Source organism: Malurus melanocephalus, unplaced genomic scaffold, assembly GCF_030028575.1.
Source record: "Malurus melanocephalus ecotype Western Australia unplaced genomic scaffold, MMel_1.1 scaffold_66, whole genome shotgun sequence".
Taxonomy (NCBI): Eukaryota; Metazoa; Chordata; class Aves; order Passeriformes; family Maluridae; genus Malurus; species Malurus melanocephalus.
Window position 1 is genome coordinate 83795 of NW_026623298.1, and position 10533 is coordinate 94327.

Below are 10533 nucleotides of genomic sequence, written 5' to 3' on the forward strand. Positions count from 1 at the left end.
AATGAAAAATGCTAACATAAAATTTCATGTCAGAATAGTCCTATAAACAGAGCTATTCTAAAATTAAAATCTGTCAGCAGCTACCTTTTAAAAATAAGTTAACAGTAAATTTCTGCTACTGGATCACAAGAATATATCTATCTATATGCATATAGGTACAAAAAAAGTTATAAACTAGTGTAACACAACCAGTGCTGCGATATCTGTGAGGTAATTAGCAAAATTTAGTCTGATGTATTCCTTATGCAGTACAAAACTATTGTGCCACTGCTGTCTCCACTTTTTCAGCTGGAGGTATTGGTTGCTTCTGYTTTATTCTTAATTCTTTCTGTAAATATTAGTAACATATGGCTAAATTGCAATTTTTGATTCTGGCATGCTGCTGCTCTGATCTAACTTTTACAGTGTAATTTCMAGTTGCTATTAATATAAGGCATGTCCTTTATCTTTTCATATATCTTTCTGCTGAGTAAAAAAAAAATTGATGTAGCAAAACTGCTAACAAGCTGAGCCTTTGAAACTATGGGCAGGTGATGAAAGCTACTTCATGTCTAAAGCATCCCCAGGTCACAGCTGTCACGCTCACTGCAATTCATTGTTGTCACAATCTGCTGTCCCTGCTTGTTGTTGCTCTCCTCTTATTCATCCAACTCATATATCTAAACATTCCATTACAAAAAGACATCTAATGTTCGTCTCATGTTCGAAAGGGCACAGCACTCTTCTGAAATATAATTCTGAAGATTTTAGAGCTCAGAGTTCACTGCCAAATCTAAGGTGCTGCTTTGTAAGCCTTCCCTTGTAATTTTGTCTTTGTTTCATCTCCTGAACATAGCAGGATAAAATGTTTAGTTAGTACATGATCTCAGCTTTATTCCAACTTCTTATCATGAAGAAATGAAATATTGCCCAGTAATAGAAAGGCATTTGAAGCTTTGTGAGTTTAAAGATAACAGCACTGGCTGTGAACTCGGTGAATTGGAAGGAAAGGCCAGCAAGTCATCTACTGTGGTACTGTTCACAAAAGCAATTCTTCTATCCAATGAACCTGGTTGTTCATAATCTGAAGACTCAGATTTTCTAAGACTTAATTTTGTTCTTTGTTACTTAATTAGATATGGTTACTATTGATTTACTTTCCAGTGTAGAAATTTCTCACAGGCCCTCTAACTTTCAAGCAGAGTTTACACTGGTAAACATGCTGTGCTCCAAATTCAAATCTATGCCGTCATTTCAGGTTACAACTACAAACTCTGGGAGGAGTTATTCAAAAACTTTTCAAGGCAATTTGTGGAAACATTGGTACTAAGGAGAAAATATTTCAGTGAAATTAGGGTTAAAAAATGAGTCAAACTATAATTAAAACAAAACCAAGATGTCTGAAAATATAGCAGTAAAGAACTGGAAGCTGTAATTCTAATAACAAACAGTTTCATGAAAGAAAGTAACTGCACTATTTATCCATTCCTGTAAAAATAAAGAAAAAGGAGGTTTGACCTTCTCACTTACATTGATTCTTGAAGATATTTATTTTGATTGTAGTATAAGTTATTATTCATAAACATTACATTGCCAGTGCAAGGTTCAAGAAATAAGCTGGTTAGGGTTTCCTGCTCAACTACTCAATGCATACAATTCAATGGACATTAAAATCACAGCCTCTGACTATGCCTAGAGAGGAACAGGTAAATTGCCAATGACATTAAGTCCATTCCCTTCCATGGGAAGAAAATCCCCTAACAATGACCTCATGCTTTTAAGTTGCTGGGGTTTATGTTTCAATCCTGTTCAGTATTAAAATACAGGAACATAATTACTTGGCTGTGCTACCTCTATCCACATGACCATATCCATCTGCAATAGACAGTAACAGAGGACATAAACCTAGACATGTGCTGTACCAAAATGGGACTGAAGAAATGAGTAGGAARGGTTTCTTAGCCCTTCTAGTATTGTGGAAATTACTATATGCCACAAGATCTTCCATTTAGGAGTTTTAAATGACAGATCAAAATTTGTATTTATGGATTCACCTGTAGTAAAAATGTATTGTGAGCAATATGTCACAGGCCTGAACTGAAGAAGTCATGGCAGCACTTGTGCAATGTCTCCACCATGATCTACATAAACGACCCAAAACTCTTCATTTATTTGTGCATACTTCAAAGGAAATGTGTATTTCATCCTCAGATGTGCACACTTTTCTAAAGAGAATTTAGGTTAATTTGGTCATTTAAAAACATTTCATTGAAATCCACATATTTTTGAATTATGGTTATGTGCAAACCAGATGGGAACATGAAACCTGGTTTGTCAAATAACTTRCACAGGATGTTATGCCAGGAGTTATGCAAAAGTTGGCAGCTACAATGAATATTTAATTAGATTGAACATGAGAGCTGACTTTTCAAAAATGACAGAGATACATACTGTAGATTATTAATACAAACAAATGCTTAAATAAGCAAGGTTTTGGAAAGAAATTATGATTTTCCAGTTACAATGYGCTGATAGAATGTTTCAGAGAGCCTAAATTGCAAGGTGCTTTCAAGGTCTTCACCTAGATTATAGGGGATCTATTTCTGCTAGACAAACTATATGAGTTACAAAACTGAACCTGTTGAGAAGTAAAGAATCTCCAAGATACAAACATTTTTCTACAGTTGCCCACAGTTGCCTACAGTTAAAATAATATATAAAGTTACATGATGACAGTGTCTCCCTTTCRGAATCCAAGAGTTTTAAACCTACTAGACAGGTTTAGATTACATGAGCCAAAAGTACTTCTCACTTAAGTGCTGCCTGAGTCCAGCAATGTTCYCACAATGTGGTTAGACCTGTGAACAGAGCAGGACCTTCTTTCCACAARAGAAAACCATTTTTACATGGCCTATGACACATGTTGTACTCAAATGTACCTGATTTTGGTAACTGGAGACAAAGACCAGAGTCACACTGGGGTATGCTCCCATAGACATATTTAAAGGTRGGCCATGGTAACTTAGGCAATTTTAATAACTATTACTAGCTTTAAATCAACTTAAAAAGCTAGAAGTCAGCTTGTCAAAGTTTAGAAACAGAAGGTTACCAATGCTCCTGAAGGTTAAATTTTATACTCTTACATATGGAATCAAATAGTTCATAGAAAAATGAAAGGAGGGAAAATAGCATGAAAATAGTGAAAACAAAGTTTTGTTGACACAGTAATGCATATGTCAGGTGTCATTTAGTATGTGCTCCATCCCAGTCTTCATTTTCAGCTACCACCAGTGGTCACAGTTCCAATTAAGAAAATAAATTTAGAATTAAATAAAGTGCCACATGTGTTCCAGAGAACRTAAGTATCATGTAACTCCTACTAAATATTGATCAACTAAAAATAGAAAAAAAAAAGGTGCAAAAGTCACCATGCAATRAAACAGTTAGTTAGCAGCTTATATTCCCAAGATATTGGCAAAATGGAAAWTAGGGTGGGATCCAGTCTTGTTACCCCACCACCTAAATAAACAATTCTAAAACCCGTACCTTAGCTCCTCGTATCAACAGAGGTGAGAAAGGGATGCCACTGAAGGCCTCCAAAGAAGACCCTACATTTGGAAGTGTAGGTGACTAAACTAGGCCATCAGATCATATTTTTCTGGGTAAAAAAAAACATAGATTTGTTGACTTTTAACTGAACAGTTCTTTGTGATTCTGTGTTTGTTAGGTAAAAGAAGAAAGATGTTGAGTATCTTAATATTAAGTCAGACTGCTTCACTCTGGTTAACCATCATGAATTTCAAAACTATTGTAACTCYTGATTTGGAGGTCCAAGAGATTCTAAGTTTACCTAATTTTTGTCAAAGGAATTGCATGAATGGACAGATTTCCAACATTGCCCTGAAAAACCTTGGCTTTGCAAAGTGTACTCGTAAAAGCACAAAAGTTTGTGTACTTTGTTTCTCATATATTAGAACTAAAGAAGGATAAGAGAGAAAATGTAGATATCTGAATAAAGATCAATCAAATAATTACCTAGTGGTAACAGAGAAATGTCTTTTAAAATTCATTGCCTTTAAAATGGAAACAGATCACCCTCAGGAAGAAGAAGAAAAGACTCCGTGCCTCTGGTAAATGCCTCTACAACTAGATTAATTCAATTAAAGACCACAAACAAAACCTAAAACAGGTAGACAAGTTCAGAGATCAGATATTTTTGACATATCCCTGTAATACTACTGTTCTGGCCTGCAGTTTACTGGGTCTGTTCCATGCTAGTTTGTTCTAATTTGTTCTGGGATTTGGCAAATCTAGGTTCTGCACAGGTAAAGCATCAAACCTATGAGCCTTCTTCAGATAACTTACAGCATCTCAGTTCAAATGCTTTGATTTTAAAGATGGAAGAACAATCCCTTCTAATTTAAGAAAAGAGTAATTTTTTTCCTTGATATCCCAAGGAATATTGCCAATAGATTGGWCTATGAAACAAGAGAAATCACAAAGCTGTGTATGAAAATGCTTCAACCTGAGTGCTGCTTTAATACTGATTTAGAGAAAGGGAGGGAAACTGAACAGATAATGGCCACCAATAGCCTGTTGTGCTCCCACAGTCACCACACTTCGTTTTCTTGTATTTACTGACTTTATGGGTTACCTCAGAACATCTGACACTTACACACCTTTAATAGTATTTATGATGGTTGGGACTGAGCTACARTTTGGTGCTTTTTGGTGTGGTTTGGTTTGTTCCATAGTTACCTTAATAACAGATGTCTCCACTCTGGATGGAGGGCTCTGCACTTGTGCTGCTGCTGCCATGTTGGCGATGGTGCTCAGGTGGTTCATCTGGCTCATTGCCATCGTGACAGAGGCTGGAGGTAGGCTCACAGGAATCAGCGGGTGGGGCATCATCATGAAAGGAAGTTCCAACCCTGTTGGGGAGGAAAATAAGGAAATAGGTTTATGYATCTTTTTTTTAAGTACTGTCTTCTTTTTCTCCTGATGGACGGTATTCAAGTGATGGGTGACAAGATGGTTCACATCGCAGGAAAAAGCAGCTCTATGTCAGTTCTCTTCTGGGAGATGCATGGGTGAATCACTGGCAACCATGGAGGGTTTCTAGCCACAAGGAGAGGCTATTAGACCTCTTAGTTTGTATCTGTGTAATGTATGATATCATTGTGAAACAATGGCTATTTAYTATAGTTCTTGATATCTGCTGTCAGGTGCCTTAGCAATGCATCATTGTGCCACTGATGCACAGGTTAGCAGTTATTTTAAGTATCAATTTTATTGCACACATACTTGTTCTTTACTGTCTCCACTTCCCCTGCTTAATACTTTCAAGGAAGTATTCCAGTATTCCGCACATCCTTGATTTTTTCATTGCCTATTTATATAAGCACAAAAAAAAAAAAAAAAATACAGGAACTAGAAAACTGCTGATGTTAGTGCTGAAAGATGTCAACCCGTACCATTTGGCAGGAGGTGGTTCTGTTGAAGAGGGTTGAGAGGATGGCTAACTGGAACATTATGCTGTCCAGGCAAGTTGGGGTGGTTAACAGAGGCCTGTGATCCTTGGGTAGGGGGAGATTGAAGTTTTTCTTTATCCCAAGAACCATCACTGCTGCCTGTGGGGAATGAATATATATTATTTGGATGAATGAAGACTCCAAATTTTCAATTTATGAATTTGGAAGCAAGGCCAGCCTTCTAACCTTTTTTGTAGATGGCAATTTTTATTTTTTTTTTTTTTTTAATATGTGAGTTGGGGGAAGGACTTTAGGGCTGGGGGTTTTCTTCCACCCTCTGAAAGGTATGTAAGAATAACTTTAATGTTAAGCACACAAACCTAAAAGTATTAGAGTTGTACTCATTCACATGAAGTCTATGTTTTGAGTATATTTTACATACACTTTTCCCATACTTAGAAAGTAAAACTATGTATGGCATTTTAATACATGAGAGAATATTTTTGCCTGCAAAATGTCTAACAAAAAATATGTCCTGCTATGCCAATTAAAATTTAAACTACAGTAATATTGCATCCTGTATTTGTGAATAAATAAACATTACATGAAGTAACTAAAAATTTAATTTATTGAGGGCACCAACATGCATGCATATACAGTTGGCTGATGATTTTATTTTGTATATTCAATTTTTATTTCATATTATTAATTAAAATGTAAGGGATTACACTGATTCTTGCAGTCTTCTGGTACTGGAACACACTAACAGCAAAGAACAATGTGGACAAACAAGTACTGAGATGAGAAATAATTAATTTACCTGAGAAACAGGCTTTTTCACTATTGCAGGTTTCCTCATAAAAAACCCCACAGAATTAAATAAGATACAATTAAAGGACAATACGATGTACTCTATATAAAGGACAATAACAATTAATGTATCATTATTAATTTGTATATTTATATGCAATGAAAAGGTTAAAATCTTCCAGCCTGACAAGCTGTATTATTCTCAGTGTGTACTTATGTATAATGCTGAGATGGAATGTATGTATGTTTATGCACACACAGTAATCTATACACTCACTRTATGAGTTTATTTACCATACACAATCAATAAACAATGTTTGAATATATTCATAAATATGGATATATGCATGCATCCTCAGCAGTATTAATATACCCATCAGCAATATATGATTGCTTCCTTTTTCACACAGAGCACATTTTCAACCTCCTGACTTTGAAAATGTCTACTATTTTCATGTAGAGTGTCTCTTGATAGGGACTTTAGGATAACACAAGTCAAGATATATTTAATTTGTGCTCAGTTTCTATTTAGCAATCATGGATTATAGCAAAGTGCATATTTATGAATGTTTTTCCCATACATCCTACTCCTTAATGAACAGGGCCTGAAAAACAACAGGAATTATACCACCTCCTTCTTACTTGAGTAGAAAGGGGATCAGCCCATTAGTCTTGACATATTTTAACATCGTTTTCATTGGATGACAAAAGCACAGAAGTTGGTAGAAGTCCAATTTAATTTCTCTAGATCTATTAAAAACCTGATTGTAAAAGCTGTACAACATAGTTTATAATGAAAAATACTCCATTATTGCCATGATTTTCTTTCCCTAGCTACTTCAGGAAGACAGTTAAGGCTCAATATAAATTCTATCTCATTAGCTCAATACTGTCTCAATCCCAGTGTAAATTGTTCAGAAGTAGGTAATGAAAATTCAGACCAAAGTCTTCTGCAATCAAACAAAGCAATTTTATGAAACAATGAAAAGAATCAATTATATGAGATACTTTTATTATTTTACAAGGAATTTTCATAACCTTTATGGAGTGAACATACTTGAGCTGGTAAATACATGATTTGAATCTCCTGACTTCTGACAAGTGAACATGTTTTCTTGTATTTTGAGAACTCAGACACTCTAAAAAGCATAAACATATTCTTAAGCACATAGTGAAGCAGATAAATCTTATCCAGAAAGACCTTTTTTTTTACCTTTTAATATTATATTCTCTAATTTTCTGGGTTTTATCACCATGATGCATGTATTTCACTCCCTAACMTATAGGCCTATCCCACCCTCCTATTTTGTTTATCCCTTCTGAACAGTTTACAGCAATACATTGCAGCACTCTTGTCATGGAAGTTGTCCCATCATGCTGGCAACTATGCCATCATTTTCCTACTCCACAATGGCTTCCAGTTCTTCCTGTCTGGTGGCCACGCTGTGTGCATTGCTGTAGATGCATTTCAGTTGGCCTATYGATCCCACCACCTTTCTGGGGGAACAAGCCTTAATTCCTACACAACTACTCTCAGCTGCTTCCACAATTTCCAACACATCAATAAYCCACTTTGCAATCTTAACCACCACATGGCTCTCCATCTTCTACCTCCAGTGAGATGGCAGAGCAAAGTTCTCTGCTAAAACACTGTCCCTCAAACATTGGTGTGCCTCTTCCAGACTTACCTCTAATGAGCTTGATTTTGTCTCTTTCCCCCTTTAAATTTAGGTTAAAGTTCTTTCAATGAGCCCTACTGACTCCTGTTTCCGCTTTGTCTCATTCATATATATAGAGATACATATAGGAAGAATACAAATAATGCATAAAAATACATTAGTAATTATATGAATATTTKTTAGCATTATAAGGAAGATGTTTGCATTTTATAGGGCTGGTGAATTTCCAGTAATGAGATATTTTTCCTATTTATCAGCAAGATCTTCTACAGCGCAGTTAATTTCATGTTACATGCTGATGTTCGATATGGAGATGGAGTCAATTCTTCTGTGACCCTTCCTAACCTGGTCACAGAGTTTTGCAAGGTCAGTCACAGTTTGCCAATTATGCCTCTCCTTATGTGGCTCAGAAATTAGAGCTTTTCTAAATCAGTACTCCTTTCTGTCTCAAAATTACAGTGTCTACTGTTTTAGCATGATAYTGAACCCAATAATAAATTGGAAGAGAGAAGACAAGCTTCAGAAAGCAAAGTATCAAGGCTAATATTTAGTGACAGTGTCTTTAATTCTTGTAGTCTGGAATCATCTGTTAAGGTTTGATTATATGGAAAATTATTTATAGACAAAATTCAATCCATAACATCAGAAGCCACTTTACAAGTTCAGGCCACTGAGCTCTTTTAAGACTTTAAGTGAAAAGACACAAATACAAATAGTCTTGGCTATTCACTGTGTTTTTCTTATGTTAGTTAAACAGAACATTTTTCCTCTTAGAGGAAACAGTTATTTTCATTAATGTCAAGGCAAAATAAGTGTTATTCCTCAGACACTGCACAAAGTGCAAGCTACCAGATCTGTCACTTTTTTACATTTGATTTTGATTTAATGCATACAGTGGTTTCAAAGAGTATTAAAAATCTGTTGCCTTCTTCCTTTTCACTTGTTGCCCTGCTGGAGGCTTATGTTTTTCCAGTTTCCATCAGTGGTTGTCAAGTCTTTGTAATAGGATTAAAAGCTTGGACACCTGATATCCCTGGGTGCTGCAGTTCACCCTCATAAAAGCTGTTTGCTTTAAATTGAGAGAAAATCAGTTTTTAGTGGCATAATTAATTAAATTATGCAAAGTGTTCCAGATTCAGCATAACACTTTCTGAAGCAGCAATTGGAAGCTCTACATTGCATTCAAACAGCATTTCAATTGGCGCTGCACTAGGCTGACCATAGAGTACCATTTTCRAGGCTTTCAAGCACAAGGGATCCAATTTTGAAATGCAAATGCTTAATGTTGAGTGCTCAAACCCCATACATATGTACTTGAATAGGCAATTTGGTAGCCAACTATGAATTTCATGTGTGATAGTGCTAATACAAGCACTCCAAAAATTGAAACCGAGTTCCAAATGTAAGTACACATGCTTAAAAACCAGGCTCAGATGACCTCACACTTAGTCATGTTGGACAACCCAATGGAAGAAGAATGACAATAYTTTTTCACTATTTAAAAGGCATAGTACAGAGTACATTGCTTTCCTCATCACCGATATTTCAGCACATACTTTCCATAACGTGAGTTACCTTCTCCCATAATCAGCTGTTACACAACAAACCATTATTTGTACACTGAAGTGGGTCTGTAAAAGCCTGATGCCTGGATTATTTGTATTCATTAGTAGCACAATTAGGTAGCTAAGGATGGTAATAATAAATTGAAACAATTCTGCACTGGAAGGTAATGCAGCCAAGAAAAAGAAAATTAAGCAGAAAACTAGTGCACAATGTCAGCCTCGCAAACAAAGGCCGATCTCTAAACACAGCAGGTTCATTTTTATAATCATTACTCTTATTTGCAGACTCCTTTTCCTTTCTCATTCTGACCCTGATAGSATTAAGTTTTCTTAAATTTCAGTTCCTACAATGTAAGCTGAACAGTTTAGTTGCTATGATAGTCATCAGGGCTCCAGCCAACAGGTTCTGGGGAATTTCTGAGCTCACTCAGAGGCAGACAGACCAATCTCTGGTCAGCTGAATCTGCATCTGCTGGTTCCAAAGGCTACAATGACCCTTCTCTCATACTCAGTTCAATGGCCTAAACACACAACATCTGAGATGGCAAAAATAACTTGAATCGAGTTTTATAGGGTTGGTGAGTACTACATAGCACCTATGCCTATCTGGAGGTATAGATCAGGCAGGATGCTCGAGAGTATCTGAGCTAGTAGCATATATCTATACCTAGGCAACTAAGTCAAACTTTTCTTGATTATAGGTGGCTTTTGGAAATTAAAATGAGGCTATCTACCAGGCCCTTGGGTCTTTCCCCTTCTTTTCATGTGAAAAACTTGATAYTTTTACAGAATTCCAGAGAACAGTTCMAGCCTGTCTTTAGGCAAGTGAATCCCAGCCCTGGCTCAGGGATAGTTTCAAGTACCATTATATACTCAAGCAATATTACAATAGCAAAAACATAAAAGAGTCTGATTTCCTACTAACAACTCAAAACACTTTTTTTTTCTTTTTTTTTTTTTTTTTTTTTTTTTTTTTTTTTTTTTTTTTTTTTTTTTTTTTTTTTTTTTTTTTTTTTTTTTTTTTTTTTT

At 35.7% G+C, this 10533-nt stretch overlaps 1 protein-coding gene across 1 annotated transcript in view; it reads right to left on the bottom strand.

The window, feature by feature from the left end:
• The window catches only part of DACH1 (dachshund family transcription factor 1), a gene marked incomplete at its 3' end in the record, with an annotated part of 315599 nt that overhangs the window by 76447 nt on the left and 228619 nt on the right, over positions 1-10533 (bottom strand). Inside the window, exons 4-5 of the mRNA XM_057366519.1 lie at positions 5454-5609; positions 4738-4910 (exon numbers count right to left, since the gene is read on the bottom strand). Coding sequence (XP_057222502.1) covers positions 4738-4910; positions 5454-5609 — 329 coding nt within the window. The remainder of the gene's footprint in view (positions 1-4737; positions 4911-5453; positions 5610-10533) is intronic.